This window comes from Solanum lycopersicum, chromosome 10 (genome assembly GCF_036512215.1).
Source record: "Solanum lycopersicum chromosome 10, SLM_r2.1".
Lineage (NCBI taxonomy): Eukaryota > Viridiplantae > Streptophyta > Magnoliopsida > Solanales > Solanaceae > Solanum > Solanum lycopersicum.
This window is the reverse complement of record NC_090809.1, coordinates 5,686,895-5,711,241: the sequence shown is the minus strand read 5'-3', so window position 1 is coordinate 5,711,241 and position 24,347 is coordinate 5,686,895. Positions and strand designations below refer to the sequence as shown.

Here is a 24,347-nt window from a genome sequence, read left to right as displayed (position 1 = left end):
AACTGAAATACAAAAAAAATTTGGTTCGGTACGGTGTTTCGGTTTTCAGGTGGTTATGCCCAGCCCTAATAAAAATTTCAAACTTTGTTTTTGCACATACATTTAAAATATATTGTCATGCTAATATCAAATCTTCCAAAATTAAACCATTTGAAAATTTCAACGTACATTCAATTATATTTCAAAAAGAGTTGCGAATAACATCTTAAATCTCAAAAGTTGTTAAAGAATAAATCAAGTAAGTAAATCTGTAAAGACTTTTTTCAATAACTTAAGTTTTAATTAGATATCACTCAACTTAATTAATATCGTGTCAATAAGCTGAACATGGACGGAGCCAGACTATCGTAAGAGATTTATTCAAAACTTTTTCATCGAAAAATTATATATATTCGCCACGAGTGCGTGCGTTTGAATTTTCTTGATCTCTATTCTCTTCACGTGTTAATCCTTTATTATAAAAAAACCCTTAGTAAATTTTGTGATTTCGTGATAACTAACAAATACAATAAAATATTAAGTTAGAACTAAAGAGAAACTCTAACATCTAATTTGAATGTCATTAATTTAGTTGTTGCCTGATGTGATTGAGTGCTTGTAGAAGGATTTGTATTTCTATAACTATATTCTTGTATTTCTTTAGTAAATAGTAATTGTAACTCTATCTTTCAACCTTGGTTCAAGATTTTGAGGTTTGAAACTAAGATTAATTGATATGAATCTTTTTTCATAGTTTAAAATAAATTAAAATTCAAAGTTTAAAAAAATTATTGAGCATTTTTCATAATATTTACCCCTTCATTTAATAAAGTTCATAACTACTAGTGAAAAGACTTGTATAAGTCAAACAGTACACGCTTGTTGTGTTATTATTTGTAACTGACTTCAGAAATGCCAAAAGAGGTTTTCACACACTAGCTTGTATTTTAGGTAATCTTCACATTACCGATGACATCTATGTTCAAACACTATTGATGATATCTTTAAACCATTTTTTAAGGTTAAAAAAACTTAAAAGGTGACTTTACGGAGGGTGGTGGGTGGTTGTTGAGGTTGAGGTGACCCTTATAGAAGAGATCTCATGTAAGGGCATACAAGAATATTTCATATTGACTTCGAACAAAGAAAATCCTTTTAAGTAATCAGAAATTCAGAATATTTATTACTTACTCCCTTTTTAGTTTTCTTTGTATACTTATAAACATAACTTATAACTCATTTCTCTCTTCATCTAAACTTAGCTATCTTCCTAATTTCTCATCTTTTTAACAAAATGATGAAAGGGCTGGAATTCTCCGAAAATTCTCCTTCTTTTATCCATGGAGCTAGGATATAGAAGTAACGATAAATCATCAGAGTTTTGTATAAGAGCATATGTTAAATCCACAATGCCAAGACTCCGATGGACTCATGATCTTCATTGCCGCTTTGTGTATGTTGTTGAGCGTCTTGGTGGAGTTGACCGTAAGCTTAACTCTCTCTTTTTATATATATTATGTAAAGATTTTGCATTCCTTTATTAAAAAAGAAGAGGCTACACTAATTTTTTACAAACAAGGCACAAAAGGAAAGAAATTAGTTGGCCTTAAGAATTAACTAATTCGTCCATACAATTTCCACAGGGCAAGTTGGTACACCAAGAGCTACTACCTAGCACGGACTAAAAATCACTTTATACAAAATATACTTCCAACTGTAAAGCTCCACTTCTCCCAACAGGGTTTCATGCATCTCCGCATAACCCGAGTAGAGGATACAAGTGCAAAGGTGCATATGGTTGTTGAAGATTGATGGGGGTCAACTCCATCGAAACAAAAATGAAGGTTCAGATAATATCGAATGAGAGAGGACGAAGTTATAAGGCATATCCTATAAAGATTTTGAGAAATTGCTGGTTCAGTTTCGTAAAAAGTATAATTCAATTTTCTGAATTAGAAAAGCCATTAAAACACCTATAGTTGTTTGGTTAAAGTAAGTCGTAAGATGCATATAGTACTGTCTTTTCTCAAGTGCAATTGTCAAGCTTTCGATGCATTTCTCAGTCTATTATACTGACCTCGGGTAAAATACCCTTCCAGGTTACGTGGGCAAGTCCTCTTACATCCTAAGATGATATTTGTTTAAGAAGCCTCTTTTCCCTGACTTGTAGTATTAACTAGCTGGAATTAAGTTTTAGTCGCGTTAGTATGTTTTCTTTATGCTTTCTAGGAGTTCTTTAGCCGTGTTAGAAATTTACCTGGTACTAAAAAATATAGATTACTTGCAGTAACTTTTATTTTCTATATTATAGGACTGATATAAGCCTAAATCCACCCTGACTTGCTCAGGATTGAAACGAAGTTGTTGTAGTACTACTACTATATTCTAATTATCTATTTCCTACAGTATGTTCCAGAGAAAACCAACTAATTTGCTCACTCCACTACAATTTTCTGTTCTAACACGCTTAAAGAAGAAAATGGAATTTAAAGGGCAATAGCAGGTTCACTCCACTACAATTGGCAACATTCTTTAAGAGCCAAAGAAGAAAAGAGGATTTAGAGGGCAAGAGCAGGAAAATAATTCTTTAAAACACCAAAATTGGCAAAGATCAAATGAAACCTGTAAGGCTAAAGTCTTCACCAGCAGGAAAGTAGGTCTATGCGGAGGCACCTTATTGGGAGACGTATGATTATTAACACTTGATGATTCCAATTTTTACTAAATGTATTTTTTTTCCGCATAATATACAAATAAAACTCAAACTTAGCCTCTACTAGAAAGTAAGCACTTCAACTTTGGAAGTACACATCGATTCATCTCAACTGACAACTAAACCCTCCAACTCGTCCCTACTATGTCTTGTTGAAACCCGATGCTGAAGTAACACATAAATTTTGGGGTGTCTGGATTAATCATTATATAAGTTGGAGTATTCAATAACATAATAGAGATGAGGTGAGGTTTCTAGATATGCATACTCAAAGTTGGAGTGCTAACTTGCGAGGACAAGTTTAAGTATCTATTTATGTATGATGCCTTTTTTATTTATCGAGCCAAATTGATAGGTTCAATGGTCATACTTGTACCTACTTACTTACCAGTACCATTAACACTATTCTCATAGTTTCTCGTTCTTCAATTTTGGTTATCACCAGTGTTTTTTGTGCTTTGGTTATCACATTATTTGGTTGTTAGTATTGTTCTCTACCACTCTCCAATTAACTTTATTTCATTATTATTACTGTTTTCATTTTAGTATTATCTTTTTCAAACTACTTTGAAATGTTTTATTCAAATGGACGTCCTATAAAAAACATCCTTTGTATCTCTGCTAGGTAGAGATTAGGTTTGTGTACACTATACCTCCCCAGATCCCACTCATAAGATTACGCTGGGTATGTAGTTTTGTTGCAGTATCAAACCAAATTAATCCATTATTTGTTAAAAGTTTTTGATTACTAAACCTTCCACACCAGAGTACCTAATTTTATACATGCAACAACCAAATATTACATTTCACGATCAACCACTCAGACACAAAATGAATAACTAGAGATTAACCGGTTCGAGAACACTTGGTTCAGTGCCATAATCTGCAGTTAGAAGGAAATAAGAAGCAGTAACAGTAGCCACCATGGTTGTCCTTCTCACCAGTTTATCGATTCTCGGGTCCATTCTTCTTCGCAGATTCTGAGTGAAACTGTTGAGGGTAGAAATGAAGAACAAGAAGAAAAAAGTAATGAAAGCGATTCGAAGTGTGTAAAAAGTATTTGAGTATATTACTGAATGCTCCCTTAAGCTTTTCAAAATGTGTCTGAGGTCCCAAAAGTTCATTCATCACATCACATGCTTGAACCATGTCGCGCTTTTCGCATTTTGTCTTTCACCGAAGTCACTCTCACTTTGTCTCAAATATGCTCATTTTAATCATATCTTTTCTAATATATCCACATATACATTGTGTTATTCTCATATCCACCGCTTTCAAATTTCTGAATGTGAGAATTCTTGACTGACCAATATTTTGTTTCTTACAACACAGTTGGTCTAATCATCAATTTGTAGAACTTGATTGTAAGCTTAAGGGCACTTTTTTATCACACGAAATACTGGATACGAGCCTCCATTTCATCCATCATGCACCTATATATGGTGAGTACCATCCTCATCAATTTTCCTATTTCCCTTGATATAATAAGAACCAAATACTTAAAACAACCCATCTTTTGGATGACATGTGTATTAAGTCTTACTTCCATGTTAGTCTCATGCATCATATCACTGAATTTTCACTTCAAAACTCTTTTCATACTCAACCTGAACCCTTTGGACTCCATAGTTTATCTCCAAACCTCCAAACTTAGCATTTTATTAGTTGTGAGTTTCATCTATCAAAATTATGTTGTCTGCAAATAACATATACCATTGAATCTCACCTTGATTTTTTTGTGTCAATACATTCATCATCAAGAAAATAAAAAGGACAACTCTATCAACCCGATAAGTTCTCTAAGTATTCTATCATCATCTTTAATTGGGCGTTGACTTCATTGTACATGTCTTTAATTGACCAGCTATGCCACAGGTTTACCTACAACCTTCAAACACTTCCATAAAACCTAGCTCCTTTGTCATAAACTTTTTCTAGGTCAATGAATATCATATGTAAGTCTTTATTCCTCTCTCTATTTTGCTGTGTTAATCTCCTTACAAAATGAATGACCTTTATAGTTAAGAGTACCGACATAAATCTAAATTGCTCCATCTTCTGCACCACTCTCTCTCATGCCTTCATAGTCAGTGGCGGAGCTAGAGTTTTATCTAAGGGGTGTCACAATATAAAGAAGTAAAATTGTGTAGAAGCTAAGAAGTGTCAATATGTAATATATATATATATATATATATATATATATATATATATATATATATATATATATATATATATATATATATATATTATTTTTATTTCAATTACACAATGTAATTTCTCGACGAAGGGGTGTTGGTCAGAACCCCTTAATCACATGTGTGGCTTAACAACTTGATACCCTATAGTTATTGCAGATTTGAATGTCATCTTGTTCTTGTACATTGGAATCATCATACTCCATGTTTATGCTTCAAGCAACTTTGTTGTCTTAAAAACAATATTAAACAACTCAGTCAACCACTCTATATTTTCCCCCACCTAAGCTTTTCTCTATGTACTCTACCCCTTCACAACCTATGAAGAGCACATCTAACCTCCCCACGTTTGTACGCCTATGGTAACAATCATTGTGACACCTCTCTAAAGTGTTTCGAATCCCTATACAATATCTTTGCCCCCTCTTTATTCAAAAGTTAATGCATACTTAACTCTCCCAACTTGCACATAGTTTTTTTTACTTGTCTTTTTATTGCAGCCATCCTTTTACACTCTTTATATATCAATTTTTAACAGTGTAATCGACTTTTTGTACTACCAATATATAAAAGTTAAACGCAAAGATAGAAGGATGTATACACATAAGTTGAAATTGGTATTATCTAATATGATCAAATTTTTATAGTGCATATTTCTCTTTAACGTGTTTACAAGCTCAAAATTAAAAGAAAGGTAAAGTGAAGAATAAAAGATCCAGGAAAGTAATTTGATTACAATTAAGAGGGTTTATCTATTAATCACAAAAAGAAAAGGAAAAGCTTTATTTACTGACCAGAAACATACAAACAAATTTGGATTATTTTTAATTATAATAAAAAAATTAATTGATCATTAATCCAATATCTTAGGGCTATTCTTGTGACTCTTCCTCATGAGGTTCCTTTTCTGGTTGCTCATCTGTTGTTGTAGCCTCATCTTCAACTACTTCAATAGCTGCTGCTTGATCAGCATTCTTCTTATTATTTGCAGCTTCAAGAACATGTTGATAAGTGCCTTTCTCCATGAAAAGTTGTGCAAAATGATGTTTGCAATAGAGGATTCCATCAAGTGATGCATATGTTGCATGTGTAAGTGGACATCCTCCATGGGCACATTTGAAACATGACTTGTGGAATGATTCTCCCTCCATTGTCACCTATAACATAAATTTCAATATCCATCTTATCACACTATACATCCCCCCCCCCCCCCTCCATAATCTTTGACCATTGGTGTCTGGTACGACGAAAGTCAAAAAACGATATTTTATGTTGAGGTCATTTTTTTGGTGTTTAGTCACCAAAACATATTTTTGAAGGAAAATAATTTTCATCAAAATGGGAAAAATGATTTTTCTGACGTTAAATACAAGCTTTATAATATGGGCTTAATAGGACTCAATAGCTTTTGCCCTTTTCCTGTATATGTAGCTTAAAAATCTACCAAGTGTATATACAAAAATAAAATTCAAAATTAATACATGAGATTACTATCCTATAAATTCACAATCTATAAAATTTAAATTCTTAATCTCTTGCCCTTATTTATAGAAAGAATTATTTTTCCTACAATTATTTAACACTTAACTTTATACTATTTATCCAAACTAACACTTAGACATTTTTATTAATCTTAGTTACTCAAAAGTTTCATAAAAACATTCTTCAATTTTTACTATCATCGACTTTTAATGACGGATAATATTCTTTACTCACCGACAAAACACCAAAATATATTTTACAAAAAAACGTCTTCGCATAAAATGATTTTGGTCATACCAAACACATGGATAACTAGTGAAGGGGCTTATTATTTTTTTTTAAAAAAATAAATAATCTAACCTTTTCAAGTGGATAGACAGTTTTGGTGCATGCTGCACATTTGTCTTGGGTTCCAGAAAACATGGCAGAGAGTTTGCTTGGAGTCCTTGCCTGCACAAAATTTTACAGACTAATTAGGATGGACTAAAGAAACATAAAATATAATTTTTTGAATTTTCAAAGTTCACTAAAGAATATATAAAACTTGATGAAAATGTACTTAATTACAAGCATAACGTACCAATGCATTTTCCTTGTCAGGCTTAGGTGCTGAAATGTTAATTAAAAGGACAAAATAATTAGTAAAAATGAATTTAAAAAATTAATTGGTATGTATTATATAAGTTGTAATATGAAAAGTATGTCTCACAAGTCTGAAAGTTCTTGCTAAAATTTCCACATTCCTTAAAAAGTTGTTCAAAATGTGTCTTGCAATAGAGGACTCCATCCATGGAGGAGTAGTTGCTCATCTACATCACATTATATTAAATGTTATATTATTATCCCATGATCATAATATAAAATTAAAAAAAAAATATTGATAATCTCATGATCTATTAAACAACAATTTGAATTATCTAACGAAAGTATGAATAGACAAGGAGGATTGAGGTACATTGACCCCTAATATAAAACTACTCATAAGTATGACATGCTTAAATGGAGTGACATAGATAGTAAAGATTCGTATAATTAATTTTGATATTTAGTTATATGAAATTGAGGCGTGGAATTCGTTATTGTTGATTTGATATGAGGAAGAACGATATCTGATTAATCATTTGGTGGTTTCTTGAGATGAAAAGGACAAACTTCTTTTTACTTGAAAAGTGGATGTGGCATGTCGCAATAGTAACCACACCTCAATTTCAAGTAAATTACGACTTATTTTAATGAATTCTCACCGTTCATGTTGCAACAATTACATATATATTAAAAGAAAGGACAACAAAAGATGAACCAACCACAAGAGTTCCTTTGCAATGTGTACATTTGAAGCAAGATTTATGATAAGTTATTCCATCAGCAGACAACAAATCAACAAAGTAAACAGTCTTATCACAAGCTTTGCATTTATCCAATGTTCCTGTGAATGACATTTTTTTTTAATTTTTCTTTTATTGTCTTCTTTGCTTTTGTTTCAATCTCAATAACTTTTTTTCTTTTCGGAGTTAGAAATGGCAGAGGGAAAAATAAATTCCACAAAAAATGCTCTTCTGCACAATGTTTTTTGGTTATTGAGATTAAACAAACAAGAAAGAAAAGCTTGTGTAATAGAGAAATTCATTAACTTTTCCAATGGAAAATAATTAGTTGAATTTTGCTATATCAACCGATAATTTTCGGACACGTGATTGGGAGATCAAAATATTAGGAGATACAATTTACCTCTCATTCTCTTGAATTTGAGTGAAATTAGGACCTTTCTTTGAATCTTTCCCTTTGTTACAACATCGTAATTTAATCTATTTTAGGTAGTTAGCTAGGTTAGTTCAAACTTGGTAATTCTCTGTCCTTTCGTTAAAAAAATAATTAAAAAGAGGACTATATGTCATTTTTCTAATAAATAATGAGCCTGTTTGACTTAACTGAATTAAATAACTGAAGAATCGAAACTTAAGATTGAAAAGTTACCAATATGAAACCTTACCTTGACTTCCTGGCTCGTCCAACCTAGCAACATTCATGAGTAACATTTGGGGTAATATTTTCTCATTTTTATGAAATAAATCAAGATTTTGAAATATATCCTCCACATAGATATTAATTAGATCAATTTTCACCATTTGAATATATGATACACTAACAATTAAACAAAAACTAGAGGTATTTGGCAAAGAACATTAGGGAGAAACAGTAGGTAGTGCTCCCCTTTATTAGTAAAATTTCCCAAATGAGATAAGCCCCTAAGTCTAACGGCGGATACAAAGAGCAATCAAAGAGAAGATTGAAGAAAATGTAACGCACATACAAGTTATTATAGCAGTTCCTTCTTTTCCTAGATTAGAAAATGATTCAATTCATATTCTGATAATCACTCGTATTCCCACAAGGAATTCCAATTACATGCAAGTTGGTCTTCTTCCTTACTGTTTCACCAAAAGCCTCTGTCATGTCAAGGTTATTTGGTTCAATTCCATTTGGTAGTTTCCAATCAAAATGCAACAAAAGCTGAGCAAGTGGAAGTTCAAGATTTGAAATTCCAAACAAAATACCAGGACATGCTCTCCTTCCCGCACCAAATGGTATGAACTCAAAGTTATTCCCTTTGAAATCGAGTGTTGAATTCCGATGTCTTTCTGGTTCAAAGCATTCAGCATTTTCCCAGTATTTCGGATCCCTGCATATTGCCCATGCATTAACCATTAACCTTGTATTGGCCTGTATCTCATATCCGCCAAGTTCACATCTTTCTCTAGCTACTCTTGGTACTAACAAAGGCACAGGCGCGTGCAATCTCAATGTTTCTTTGATAACTAATTTCAAGTAGTCCAGTTGCTGCACTTCAGACTCTGTCATCATACTTTTTCCTTTGAATGCTTTTCTCACTTCGGCCTGCGCTTGCTCCATTACATGTGGATTCTTCATCAGTTCTGCCATTGCCCACTCTAAGGCTGTCGATGATGTGTCAGTCCCCGCAATAAATGTTTCCTGACAATGCAATTATAGTTAGATTAGTTGATCGCGTAAATAGTTCTTTTGTATATAAAAGTTAAACTCAAGTCCTACGCTTTCTAAAACATACCAGAATGACAGCTTTGATTGTGTCAGTTGTGATAGGAACATCAAGGTCACTACTTTCTTGAACTCTCAATAGTACATCTACAAGATCTTCCTTGTGCATCTTGTCCTTATGATTGATTGTTACTTTCCTTGCAGCTTTATGCTCTTGGAGAACGCTTTCTAAAATCTTGTCGATTTGGTGATGTATTTTCTCCATTGCAGCCTTTGCACCAGTTAGGGGATGGAGAAATTTGAGTGAAGGGAATGTGTCTGGCAAGTCAAATCCACCTGCAAGATCAACTATTTTCCTCAAGGTACCGATAAATTCATCTTGATTCTCGAGTTTCCTACCAAATGCCGCTCTGGCAATTATGTTGTTTGTCAAAGTAAATATCATTTGACTTAGATTGATGGTAGTACCAGAAGGATTCGAGGAAATCGTCTTGATGAGATCCTCCACTTCCTCTTGTCTTATCGACTCAAATGACTGTACGCGTTTGACATTTAGCAGCTCTGCAACACATATTTTTCTAAGTTGTCTCCAATGATCACCATAAGGAGAAAATGTAATCTGAGTGCTATTGTATCCAATTATATCTGCAACAAGTATTTTCGGCCTATCTGCAAAAACAAGATCATGTGTTTTCATAACTTCTTTCGCTGCTTCAGCTGAGGATACAATAACAGTAGGAACTTCACCAAATCTTAGGTGCATAATCGGTCCGTATTCATTAGCCATGTCTCTCAAAGTATGATGAGGGAGTGATCCCATTAACTGATGCAAGTTCCCAATAAGAGGAAGTTTTCGCGGACCGGGGGGTAAATTTGACCCTTTTCCTCTCTTGGATTCACTCATAAGCTTAATAGCTATGAGTAGAAAGAGTAGAAAGCTAAGAAATATAGAGAATTGGGAGAATAGAAGCTCCATTTAGTTATGTGAATTACAACTTTTACAATGTTTAAGCTTTATAGAAAAGTTTCAAGAATTAAATAATATCTCAATTTCTTGTTCCCTAGTGTGCAAGTTGTTATTGTTATCATCATTGAAATTGTTAGTGCAGATCTCTATTCCTTTATCTTGATGAGAGTATCAAATTGATCAATCAATCACACAATTTTGGACTTTACCTTCTTAAATCTTAAAAAATATATATCTTCATGTAACATTATTTCTCTTTATATCAATCATATATAATCTTAGTCATGCCTCTATAGACAGGATCAAACTCTGGATGAGTCTTGTAACATAGTAAGACATGTGATATGCATTTACCATACATAACCATAGTTTCTACAACTGTATTTTTATATTTGTGTTCTGTCAATTGATTCCATCAAATATTTAAAATATTTTTGAAAATACCTTTTTTTTTTTTTTTTTGAGTTTATATGTTATATATAGTCATAATAAAGAAATTGTTTTATTAGGTACTAAAAGCTTACAAAATAACAAATAAAATTATTGAAACTTAGTAAAAATCGAACATGATCGTTACCTAATCCGTTTTGACTGACTCAACTTATTTTAATCCAAATAGATTTGGATTATATTAATTTGAATTGAATCTCGATCTATTTTAACCCGCCTAAATTTAACTCAACCCGCTAAATTGTCACCCTTATTTATACATTTCTAACAATGTTATCAAACATGATGATGGGTCATATGCTCTCCTCCTCATCCTTCCCAAAGCAATGAATGATGGAAATGTGATAACGATAGAGTATGTTCGAATTGCGTTCTCAAAATTAAAAAAAAACATATGTTCCATCCGTGTCTGTAGCAATAATTATCATGGAGGCCCCTTTCTACTAAAATAAAATAATTAAACATTGTCATATTGTAAAGAGAAAGACAAAAATAATAAAGTAACAAATTTATTTTTGATTTTAATAATTTGTTGGGGTTATAATTCTTTTGCTATTTTAAATAAATTGGGGGCTATTCAAAATTGAATTAAAATAGATAATTTAAATTGAAAAAAATTATTGGTTCTTCGGTAATTAATTATTGATTTGATAATTTTGATAATGGTTTTGATTTTTTTTATAATCGAATTATTTTTTCTAAGTTCTTAAGGTTAAATGATAGCCCAATAGTAATTAATAAATTTATATCATTCGGTATATAAATTTCTTGACTTAGGATTAGTTTCATATTTTTATTTATGTCAGTCTTAAATTTTCGGTTATTCTACAATGTTTAATGTTGTTTATCATCAAGATACAATCTATCAACTCATGTGCATGGTTAATTTGGTTTGTCACCATGTTTCTAAGTGATTTTCAATCATTTATTTTTGTGTCAAATCTTAACGATCAAACTGATAAGTTAGTTTCTTAATGATTCTTAATACTTTAGCACTAGAAAGACGAAATAAAACAAGACATGAGTTATAAAAATATTATCCGAAGAAACAAATAAACAACTAACAAAAGAGAAAAGGGTTCAAAATATATCCAAACTTTGATCGAAATTGTTGAACAATCTCAAACTTTATATAATAGTGTATTTTAAAGATATATAGGTGTCATGTGGACATCATAAATATTGCATCATTACAAATAGTAACTTGTCCAATTGGACACTTATATATCTTTAAAATAGACTATTAAATAGTGCATGAGGGGTAATAGGTCTTGCCCGAAGTTTGGGATTGTTACAACAATTTCAGTCAAACTTCCAATATATTTCAGCTATTTGTACTCCCTCTGTCTGTCAATTATACTATTTTGTTATGTCCAATAATATTCGTCCACTTAATGAAATTAATGGATAATTTTATACCTATTTCCTAATTTACCCTTATCAAAATTATAGTATTTTCTATATTACATTTTTCAATACATTATATTTATTATATTTAAAGGATGATATAGTAAAATTACCCTTCTGTTTATAGATTCTTAAGAAATATACAAAGTCAATAGTGGACAAGTATTATTGGACAAATGGAGTATTAACTTGCCATATTATTTGAGAAGTAATAAATAATTATTGATTTTAATGTATTATTTCTCAAATGGATTGAGTAATAAATATGAAAATCTTTTCTAAAAAATACATAAGATACTAAAACAACAATTTAAATATTTGAAAGTCATATAAAACTTGATTAACTTTCCAATCTTTATGTGTGTCACATAAACTGAAACAAAGGAAATAGTATATTATTTAAAATTATGAAAATATTATAAGTAACAATAATCAACAATTGTAAAAAATTGATTGGCTCTCCAAATTTTATCAATATTACATAAATTAGGACACGAAAATAATATATATTTGGATATGTGTAGGCACAGTCTCATATATCTTGTATTCATAATAATACACTACATATAGAAGTTCAACTTTAGTCACTTGTATACGTATATAAATGAGATAAATATTGAAAACACTCTTAAGCTTGTAGTAAATTATTAATTTAATCCTCCAACTTTTAATAACCTTAAAAACACTCCACTACTTAATTAAGTGAATTTAAAAACACTTTTTTTTATGTAGAATTTTATATTGTCGTGGTGAGTACACATAGATATATGTAATAGAGTTTTTTTTAAGAACATTAAAATAATTAAATGTTTAGAATTTAGCAATTTAAGAAGATAAAAAACTTTTATTTTTCCTTTTTAAAATACATATTTTTTCTTATCACCCTACTTTATCCTCTATTTTGTACCCCTAGAGCCTCACACCTCACTACTCAGCACTCACTCACTCAGTAAAAAAAATTATTAAACCTTTTTTTGGACGTAAAGAGGAGTGAGATAAGAAAAAAAATATTTTATTTTAAAAGTAACTTTTTAGGGAGGGTGTTGAGATACACGATGGTATTGTATAAAATTTCTTTTGAAAAAGAAAACTTTTTTAAAAACTTGAGGTGTGACTGGGTAGGGGTGGGTGGTAGGTTTGGGGTACCTAGGTAGAGGATGAGGTGATGTAAGAAAAAAATTATTAATGGATATTTGTGCTTAGAATATGAAAATAAAAATAGTTATATTGTTGAAATATATACCTTATAAGAGTTTTCATGTTGATTGTGTGTTACAAATACAGTATATTAAATTAAATAACAAAGAAATGTAGAGAAAGAGCAGTAATGTTTTTCTTCCAATCTTTCAATGCATGTATACAACTTCATACGATAAGTAGAATATGTATAAGGTAGGAGTGTGTTTGTCATCTTTCAAAGTCATGAAAGAAATTTTTTAAAGTCATGCTTAAATCTGTAAAAGTCATGAAGTATGGATTTGCTACGTGACATTCACATTTCATTATTTACAACATAACACTATTTAATGTCATAACATGTGTAACAAATTACTGATAGAAGATAAAAGAATTCAAAAATAGTTTGCGCTTAAAAGAATTATTTTAAGACTAATTTGTTTTTTAAATCTGTAACGACTCTCTTAGTTGTTTTATGAATTTTACTCATTTTTCTAAGTTTAATCCTTTTAGTAATTTTTATAAATAATTTATGACTGGTGGAAATGAATATTATAACTTTTGTAAATAAATTAAGAGATACTTAAGTTTTATTAAATAAATAAAGGAAATTAAATTTGCTAAGTCCAAAAGGATTTTTAAGAAAAAGAAAAGAAAAGGAAATAATAAAAAAATAATAACAAAAATAAAAAATTAAAAAGGGCTACACCCAATTGAAAAAAAAGGGTTAAAGGCTGCTGCTAATAGCAGCAGTCACGCAGACTTTTGTTTAAAAGAAATAATCAAAAGAGAAAGAAAAGGTCATATATTGTTGGCTGTTGTGAACAACAGCAGTTCGCAGAGGAGAAAAAGAATAGAAAAAAGAAGAAGAAGAAAGGGTTTAGGCGAGAATGACGACAACTACTTCAGGTAATACCAATTATGATTGACGTGAATGTTAGAAAGTGGGGAGCAAATTGAGTTAGTGTAGTGAATATATTTTTATTTTTATATATCTATATATTTAGAGTGCTATAGATTGAAATATTATGATGTTTATGTTGTTGGGTTAGAAGGAAAGTGAATTGCTAATTTCAATTTGAAATATCAGTAAGTCGTTGGGGTCTTTTGGATCTAAGGGAGAACAATTCCTTGAGTGGTCAATTATTAGCCAATAATTAGAAATTTATGAGTAGTTAATCATTAATAATAATAGATGACTTTGATGTAAATATGAGTCAAAAATTTCGGTAAGGTTATTGTATTCATTGGTTGCAAATTTTAGAATTTTATTGTTCAATTATGATACAAGTTTAATGAAATTAATATTAGGTGTAAGATATTATGAGAATATCATTATTAGATTTAGGATATTGAAAAAAAATTGGAACTTAACTCTAAGATTGAAACTTAAGAACTTGATTTTAGACTTTGTGGCTTTTTGGGTCAAGGCTAGACACATAATTATATGAATGTTGTTAGTTTCGAAATCTTATCGTGATCATTTGTATGAATAGATTGCTTGAGTTGGAAGTTCAACGAAAATTAAAGGCTCAAGTCATGGAGTGAGTTTTCGATAAATTGAGGCAAGTGGATTTCTAAATTCTTGTTAAGTGTATGAAATGCGTGTATGTCCTTGTGGTATATGTTGGGAGTAACGGGATTGGTGATGGGTTGACTTGTCCACATTGATTTATTTTAATAATGAAAAGAATGGGGATAACAAAAGACAATGTGATTAATTGTTTATGTCTGTTGTGTTGAGAAAGGGTTGAAGGCTTGTTGAATCATTGTTGATGTAACTTCATGTTTGTGTGGTTGTGAACTGTGTGATGTTATGAAAATGGTCATCTCCTCATTATATGTGTGAACTTGTCATCTGCATTATTCTGAGGCATTTGTTGTGACAAGTGTTATGTGCATTAAGAAAGAATGGGTACTTAAGAGGATGTACCATTTCGAGGGACGTATCGCGCGCCGCGATGGATACTATATTTCGAGGGACATATCGTGCGCCGCGATGGTTACTATTATCGAGGGTCGTGTCGTGCGCCGCGACAGATGCATGGACAGATATGTCCCCATGGGTCCCGGACTAAGAGACAGCGGGTGTGTATCACTAGGTCAGACATGCATCATTATACTTGACATTGCATTCCATTGCATTGCACATACTTATCATTAGTGAACTTAATATCGTATTTTACCGATCTTCTGATTGCCTTTCTGCGGAACTTGTGATTGATTAATATTGAGCTTCTTATTGCGGATATGTAATTTGTTGAAGTATTCTTGTTGAGGATATGTAATTTGTTGAAGTGTTGTTGTTGAGGATATGTAATTTGTCTAAGTGTTGTTATTGAGCTACGTGCTATGTAAACTGTGAGCTGTTAGGTTTGGTTGATTTTAATGCAGGTTGTAGTTGTGGAGGTTTTGTTGGGGGTGTTAGGAGTACTCGTATTTTTATCCTCTTAGCTTGTGTTTAGACGTTTTACTTGCTGAGTACCGTGTGGTTTGATACTCACCCCTTGCTTCTACAAATTTTTGTAGGTTACTAGCCCGGACTTTTATGATATATTCTCTTCTTTTCCGAGGCTTCCTGGAGATTTTGTGAGGTAGTTATTGGTCATCTCAGCATCCCTCCTTACTCTTGTTTATGATTTTGTTCTACTCTAGAAACAATATCATATGAGACTTATATTTTCTTTTGATCCGATTGTAATACTTTAGAGGCTTGTACACGTGACAACCAGGTTTTGGGGTATAATGTAAGTTGATAGTAAATTTTCCGCATTTTTATTGTAATAGTTGAGTTCTAGGCTTACTTGTCTTGGTGGGATAAGACGAGTGTCATCACGTCCATTTTCGGATCGTGACAAAATGGTATCAGAGCCCCAGGTTCATAGGCCTAACGTGTATACAAGTCGAGTCTAAATAGAGTCTCGATGATCAGTACGGAGACGTCTGTACCTATTTTCGAGAGGCTGTAGTGGCTTCTAGGAAATATCTTCACTTCTTGGATCTCTATTGTGCATACTTGGTCCCATTTTGATTCTTATCGCTTCACTCCATTCGCTTTCATTTATGTGATGACTCGTGCGTAGTTTCTTTTGTGAATCATTGACATGTCGTGTATTGGTTTGATGTTAGATCTGGTATTAAAGTGGAAGTGATATACTTATAAAAAGGATTTGTGGTTATATTTTGAATATTAAAATAAATAATTAAAAAAAATTAAGGGGCTATGTAAGTTTAGTTATCATAGTAAAATGATTAGTACTTGTGTGGTATATACGATATTAGAGTGGTTAGCAAATGGAAGTGGCGTGATTAAAGGGATGACTGGATAATGAACATGTAATTTTGGAAACTACAATTAGTAAAGTTATCATAACATGAACGGGTTGCTTAGAAAATGATGGAATAATGATTCACCAATTAAGGTTAAAACTGCTACGATTTTATAGAGTGTGTATTAAATAAGGTCATGATACGACTAACCCAATGGTATTGATAGATACTTGGTTAGAATTATGGAGTGTGTTACTCTTGTTATCGATCTGACGTATGAAAGAATACATATAGCTTGGGCTAGATATGGTAAGAATTTAGTAATATTCTAGAGTTATTCGATAGTTTGGAATTTGCGGGCTATTTGGGTATGATCTTCTCGATAGGTATGATGTATTATAGTGGAGGCTCTAACAATAGGTAATGATGTGGTACTTCATTTATATGAAAATGAATACATCGATTATAAGCGTGAATATGTACTGGTTACGGAGTTATCAGTTGTATCACATTCTCGTATAATGAGATTCGATGTTAAATTCATATTTGAGAGACCAAATAGTTTGTTACTATGGATGCTTGAGTTAAGCATTATTTATAAGAAAATCCTTAGTGGTGGATCTTTGGTACAATATTAACGTGTTTAGGTTAAAAAGTGTATCTTGAGGATTTAAAAATGAGTGGTGATTTCGTTGTAAGCTCCATGGAAGTGGATTGAAATTAGGATGACCAATTTATAGGTAAAAGAAGTTCCAACGAGTATACTTTTTAGAATTTAATTGGAAATTTCAGTAAGAAAGTGCATATAAATTGAGTGAGTCCATTAAATGATCGGCAGAACTAGGTTTGAAAGTCATGTTGATGGTGAGGTTTAATTTGTGGTGATGGCAAGACATAACTAAACATGATGATAATAAGGTTTTATGATAAATTATGCTTGGAATAAAACTATATGATAAAGTTTGTTGGTTAAAAGGACTCTGTATGGTAATGATGACTTTTGAGTATCTAAGGATATGGTTGGATATTATTTGGTAAGTAGTGTGATTTTTATGAAAAATTGTATGAGAGGTTGGGACACCACTTAAATAGAATTGAAAGGAGCTAGAACCATAATGGAAAGAATTAGTGGTATGTAGTTTAACTTTTTAGAGCGAGGAGAGAGCTAGGATATTTACTCTTATCACAAGGATTAGAGATGTATTTACAGTGAAAATTTGGGGAATTGAGTTCAGGGACTCGTGACTCTGTCTGTTTTGCTTTAGTTTGGTGATAATGTTATGTGGCATTCATATATGTTAAAGACTATTTGATAAAATATACATACATTCATCTACATTTGAATTTTAGCGAAGGATATTATAAGGTCGTTAGAGAGGCAATTTATGATAAGCTGTCATACATAAATTCATTAAAATTTCAAGGTGTGAGTTAATGTTGATAGATAATGGATTTGTATTACACGGTTGGGATCGAAAGAATTGAAAAAAAAATCAAGTTTTTATTGTAAGTGTAGGTTGTGGCAGTTTGTTTTGTCAAGGTATGAATTGGTTTGGTAATAAGTGATCGATCACATTGGGTATGAAGCATTGGGAAAGAGAAAAAAAATAAAAAAAATTGAGTAGTAAATTGCTTACTTTTGATTGTTATACCTAAGGAATGGTTTTAGTTAAAGTTTTTATTTAGAGGATAAGGTAAAAATGTCATGTGTAGTTGGACAAAGAATAAGACTTGTAAGTGAGTTAGAAAATAATAAATAAATAAAACAAAATTTTGATGTATTGAAGAGTTCAAGATTTTTTTAAATTTCTGTCATGTGAAGAATTTAAGAGTTTAAGAAAAATGAAGGAATAAGAACTCTCGTATAAGGTCTTGATTTGTACTTGAATTATTTATTGATTTTTATCTATGAGTATAGATATGAATGTGGGATCTGAACTAGTTCGGTATAGACTTATAAGAAAGTTATCATCGCCTTTTCTAAAGATTGAATTTTTGGTTGGGTGACAAGCAATTAGGTGTGAAAGATTTATGTGGTTATATGGAGGTAGATTGTCCCAATTATGATAGGTAACTTAATAATACGTAACAATATGGACCTATAGTTAAACAAGGTTATTAAGGATTTTGAGGGGATTGAGATTACTATTTTTATGAGACAACATAGACTGTCATGATATGACATTTGATGGTGAGTAGAGGTTAGAGCTTATAGTATACAAAATTATTGAGGTGACCACGGATTTCGTCGAGTTTTGGCGTGAGGTACATGATGGTATGAATGGTAGTGGGAATGTATGTAAAATTTTGTGTGAAGTTGACATTGTATGTGATTCGATTAGCTTACCTCGATGGAAAAGTATTTTGAAAATAGTGCTATCAGTCTTAAGTGTGACTCATGTATGTCATGTAATTCTTAAATGGAAAGAGAGAGAGAGAGCCAAATTTTGAAATTTGTAGAGGCTACAATGTGTTTTATATGGAGATTTTGATACTAGGGACAGTTTGAGAGTAAGGTGAATGGTTGGTGTAGTTATGATTTTTGTTTGTTTTTAGAGTGTTGGCTTCAATAGAGTACTATGATAAGTATGTATGATTTGATGAATCGAGTATTTGTAATGTTGCAATTGGGATTAGACTGGGTGGCTAAAAATCGAGAGGTGGAGTTAAATAAATGGAATTACTTTTATATGGGTCCTACGGAAGGAGTTTCTTGTGTTATTCAACCTTGAATTTGTATATTTTTATGTAACCACTTTCTTCGTATTGGACACTATTTGGAGTATGATTCCTTACTTATATTACCTATGTTTCCACATTTATGGGCGAATTCTTAGTGGTGGATCGGATGTACCGATCTTCTTATGTCCCTTTATATGATGAGATCCTTGGGCATAATTGATCACTTCAGTTATGATAGGTTTGGTTTTGCTTGGAAGTTGAAGTATATAAGTAGTTCTACATGCACAACCTTGCTTATGAAACCTATATAAGAGGTATGAAAAGTTACAATTGTCTAAGAGTGTTGTTAGAGGTTCTGTTAGCTTGGGTGTATCGCTAGCTATGTGGTTACTTGATCTTGATGAGCAGGTCTTAAGGAGGGGCTCACGAGAGAAGAACATTGACTAGTTGGTCATAACTTAGACTTTTCGTAACTCGGTTATTCTTCCTTCTTCTTCTTTATGTTCGAGGACGAACATGATTTTTAGTGTTGGATAATGTAACGACCCTCTTAGTTGTTTTATGAATTTTACTCATTTTTCTAAGTTTAATCCTTTTAGTAATTTTTATAAATAATTTATGACTGGTGGAAATGAATATTATAATTTTTGTAAATAAATTAAGAGTTACTTAAGTTTTATTAAATAAATAAAGGAAATTAAATTTGCTAAGTCCAAAAGGATTTTTAAGAAAAAGAAAAGAAAAGGAAATAATAAAAAAATAATAACAAAAATAAAAAATTAAAAAGGGCTACACCCAATTGAAAAAAAAGGGTTAAAGGCTGCTGCTAATAGCAGCAGTCACGCAGACTTTTGTTTAAAAGAAATAATCAAAAGAGAAAGAAAAGGTCATATATTGTTGGCTGTTGTGAACAACAGCAGTTCGCAGAGGAGAAAAAGAATAGAAAAAAGAAGAAGAAGAAAGGGTTTAGGCGAGAATGACGACAACTACTTCAGGTAATACCAATTATGATTGACGTGAATGTTAGAAAGTGGGGAGCAAATTGAGTTAGTGTAGTGAATATATTTTTATTTTTATATATCTATATATTTAGAGTGCTATAGATTGAAATATTATGATGTTTATGTTGTTGGGTTAGAAGGAAAGTGAATTGCTAATTTCAATTTGAAATATCAGTAAGTCGTTGGGGTCTTTTGGATCTAAGGGAGAACAATTCCTTGAGTGGTCAATTATTAGCCAATAATTAGAAATTTATGAGTAGTTAATCATTAATAATAATAGATGACTTTGATGTAAATATGAGTCAAAAGTTTCGGTAAGGTTATTGTATTCATTGGTTGCAAATATTAGAATTTTACTGTTCAATTATGATACAAGTTTAATGAAATTAATATTAGGTGTAAGGTATTATGAGAATATCATTATTAGATTTAGGATATTGAAAAAAAATTGGAACTTAACTCTAAGATTGAAACTTAAGAACTTGATTTTAGACTTTGTAGCTTTTTGGGTAAAGGCTAGACACATAATTATATGAATGTTGTTAGTTTCTAAATCTTATCGTCATCATTTGTATGAATAGATTGCTTGAGTTGGAAGTTCAACAAAAATTAAAGGCTCAAGTCATGGAGTGAGTTTTCGATAAATTGAGGCAAGTGGATTTCTAAACTCTTGTTAAGTGTATCAAATGCGTGTATGTCCTTGTGGTATATGTTGGGAGTAACGGGATTGGTGATGGGTTGACTTGTCCATATTGATTTATTTTAATGATAAAAAGAATGGGGATAACAAAAGGTAATGTGATTACTTGTTTATGTCTGTTGTGTTGAGAAAGGGTTGAAGGCTTGTTGAATCATTGTTGATGTAACTTCATGTTTGTGTGGTTGTGAACTGTGCGATGTTATGAAAATGGTCATCTCCTTATTATATGTGTGAACTTGTCATCTGCATTATTCTGAGGCATTTGTTGTGACAAGTGTTATGTGCATTAAGAAAGAATGGGTACTTAAGAGGATGTACCATTTCGAGGGACGTATCGCGCGCCGCGATGGATACTATATTTCGAGGGACGTATCGCGCGCCGCGATGGTTACTTTTATCGAGCATCGTATCGTGCGCCGCGACAGATGCATGGACAGATATGTCCCCCATGGGTCCCGAACTGAGAGACAGCGGGTGTGTATCACTAGGTCAGACATGCATCATTATACTTGACATTGCATTCCATTGCATTGCACATACTTCTCATTAGTGAACTTGATATCGTATTTTGCTGATCTTCTGATTGCCTTTCTGCGGAACTTGTGATTGATTAATATTGAGCTTCTTATTGCGGATATGAAATTTGTTGAAGTATTCTTGTTGAGGATATGTAATTTGTTGAAGTGTTGTTGTTGAGGATATGTAATTTGTCTAAGTGTTGTTGTTGAGCTACGTGCTATGTAAACTGTGAGCTGTTAGGTTGGGTTGATTTTAATGCAGGTTGTAGTTGTGGAGGTTTTGTTGGGGGTGGTAGGAGTACCCGTATTTTATCCCCTTAGCTTGTGTTTAGACGTTTTACTTGCTGAGTACCGTGTGGTTTGGTACTCACCCCTTGCTTCTACAAATTTTTGTAGGTTACTAGCCCGGACTTTTATGATATATTCTCTTCTTTTTCCGAGGCTTCCTGGAGATTTTGTGAGGTAGTTGTTGGTCATCTCAGCATCCCTCCTTACTCTTGTTTATGATTTTGTTCTACTCTAGAAACAATATCATAAGAGACTTATATTTTCTTTTGATCCGATTGTAATACTTTAGAGGCTTGTACACGTGACAACCAGGTTTTGGGGTATAATGTAAGTTGATAGTAAATTTTCCGCATTTTTATTGTAATAGTTGAGTTTTAGGCTTACTTGTCTTGGTGGGATAAGACGAGTGTCATCACGTCCATTTGTGGGTCGTGACAAAATCATAATATATGTACACTGTTATAAAATACTGCCTCCGTTTTAAAAAGAATAACCTCCTTTCCTTTTTAGTCCACTTTAAAATAACTTTTTTTTTTGTAACATTTTAAAATAAGTTTTTCACGTGGCATGTTTAAGGCCACAAGATCAAAGGACAATTTTGTACATTTAACATAACTTTAATTTAGGACCATAAGATACAAGAATCTTCTTTATACTCTTAAACTCCGTGCCAAGACTAATCAGGTCATTCTTTGTGAAACAGAGGGAGTAACTAGCAGAACAAACTAAAATTAATTATAAGAAGAATAAATAAAGAGAGCATAATATACATTAAATTTTTCTTACCTCTTGCTTTGTGAATGAAAACAATAATTATTTATAGCTAAATGGGAAATATATAAACTAACATTTTGACCATTGAGAAGTTATCTACTCGGCCAAGTGATGACACCTCAAAAGTTGGTGGCTCCACATGGCATCATTTTAGTATGGTGAGTGATGACACTTAAAGGGTGACCCACATGACATCCATTTAGTTTTACAATACTCCAATTTGGATGTCCATGTTAAAGAAAAGTTGAAAAAACAAGAATTTACATAGATATTCAAAATACTCATTGTTTGCTGCTTCACTAAAAACCTTTGTAGAAAAACCAAGTGGGACGAAACCTAGATTAAAGGAAAAAAGAGTGCAATATGTATTTAACTCCCCCCGATTAAGATTACGATTCAGATGCTTAAGTCTGCACATTTCAATATTTTGCACCATCTTCTCGAGAGTTGAGACTGATAAAACTTTGATGAATAAATCTGCTGGATTATCACTCGAACAAATTTGTTGTATATCAATATCATCATTTTTCTGAACTTTCTAAAACATACAAGAATGAATAGAAAAAATCATAGAACAAAAAATTTCAAAAATGGAAAAACGATTTGAATTAACAGTCAGTTACGTTTTAGAGAGCAAATGTTGTCATTTTTTCTCCTTTTTTCTTTCGAGCATTTTTTTGCCCTCTATTCTTAAGAATTCCAGAAAAAAGAATTGCAAAAAATAATTTTGTCTTCCGAATAATTCAATTGATAATCTTCACAAGTTCACCAAGTTGAATTCGGCATATTCTTGAAACCAATGTTTTCAAATTCACGACTATAATTTCATCAGTTCAATTGAATTCAAGAAATTTTGACATCAAGTTTTTTTTATTTTTGTTGATCATTTTATTTGTTTGGATAATATATTCGTAATCATGTCGTTGTGTTTTTGTTGATTGTTTTGAATCAGTGAAATCTTTGTATGATTTTATATTTTAGTTCTTTTTGGATGTTTTAAACCAGTGAAATCTTTGATGCAGAACGATTAAAAATTGTTTGATTATCTATAGTTTCGTAGTTGTTTTTTTTTTTTTCAATGCATACAATATTTTATATCACATAAGTTTAATGTAAGTTGTAACAATATGAGATATTCGTGTCCAATCAGTTCCTCATTGAAAGTGTATATTTTTTTAAGTTTGGCAGTTGTTCTTTCTTTTTAAATATAGACACTGTTTTGTATACCAGTAAATTCAACTATTGATTAAAATTCATAAAGAAATTTAGAATTGTATGCTAAATATATGTTGCCTTGTAGTAAATTTTGGATACAATTAAATATTGGATTTAATTTAGTTGTTGTAGTTGAGCTAAAAGTTTGAAATAGTTTTATGTTAATACAGATCATTATTCCTTGATACTAAAAATATATTTTTGGTGAAAGCGTAAAACATATAATAAGTTGTATTCAAACTAAATTCAAGATTTATCTCAATATTAGAGTTCGGAATCAAAAGAGTAAAAAAAATTATCAAAAATTCCAAAAGAGCATATCAGTTTCTTTTTTAATCAAAACGGTAAAATCGCTCGCTCACAAAGTAGCGATTTTGTCCGCTAGAAAAAGCAAAATTGCTGCTGTAGCAATGATTTTTTAAATTTATTTTTTTTTGTTTAAAAAAAATAATTTAAAACAACTCGCTCCAGATGAAGGGATTTTCAAAATTAATTTTTTTAAAAAGTCGCTGCAA

The 24,347-nt window shown here is 31.6% G+C and overlaps 2 protein-coding genes and 1 long non-coding RNA gene across 4 annotated transcripts; 1 reads left to right on the top strand and 2 right to left on the bottom strand.

Annotated features, from left to right (window-relative positions):
* Nucleotides 1-5,601: 5,601 nt before the first annotated feature.
* LOC101251934 (LIM domain-containing protein PLIM2b-like) lies at nucleotides 5,602-7,961 on the bottom strand. Its single transcript, XM_004248533.5, has 5 exons — nucleotides 7,674-7,961; nucleotides 7,079-7,178; nucleotides 6,950-6,978; nucleotides 6,730-6,819; nucleotides 5,602-6,044 (listed from the first exon to the last, which is right to left on the bottom strand). The coding sequence occupies exons 1-5, from the start codon at nucleotides 7,806-7,808 to the stop codon at nucleotides 5,760-5,762; spliced, it is 639 nt and encodes a 212-aa protein (XP_004248581.1). The 5' UTR covers nucleotides 7,809-7,961; the 3' UTR covers nucleotides 5,602-5,759.
* Nucleotides 7,962-8,538: 577 nt separating this feature from the next.
* CYP71BE8 (cytochrome P450 71BE8) lies at nucleotides 8,539-10,474 on the bottom strand. 2 transcript variants are annotated; one of them, XM_004248535.5, is made up of 3 exons: nucleotides 9,853-10,474; nucleotides 9,455-9,720; nucleotides 8,539-9,360 (listed from the first exon to the last, which is right to left on the bottom strand). In XM_004248535.5, exons 1-3 carry the CDS (start codon nucleotides 10,358-10,360, stop codon nucleotides 8,725-8,727), a joined length of 1,410 nt encoding a protein of 469 aa, XP_004248583.1. In that variant the 5' UTR covers nucleotides 10,361-10,474; the 3' UTR covers nucleotides 8,539-8,724. The 2 variants fall into 2 exon arrangements, with proteins under 2 accessions (XP_004248583.1, XP_004248582.1); XM_004248534.5 differs by having other exon boundaries at nucleotides 9,455-10,471.
* A 3,634-nt stretch (nucleotides 10,475-14,108) lies between these two features.
* Nucleotides 14,109-22,352, top strand: LOC138339036 (uncharacterized). The gene is made up of 5 exons (XR_011212051.1): nucleotides 14,109-14,293; nucleotides 14,881-14,949; nucleotides 15,914-15,978; nucleotides 20,919-20,987; nucleotides 21,952-22,352. It is a non-coding gene; the product is annotated as an uncharacterized lncRNA (long non-coding RNA).
* Nucleotides 22,353-24,347: the final 1,995 nt, after the last annotated feature.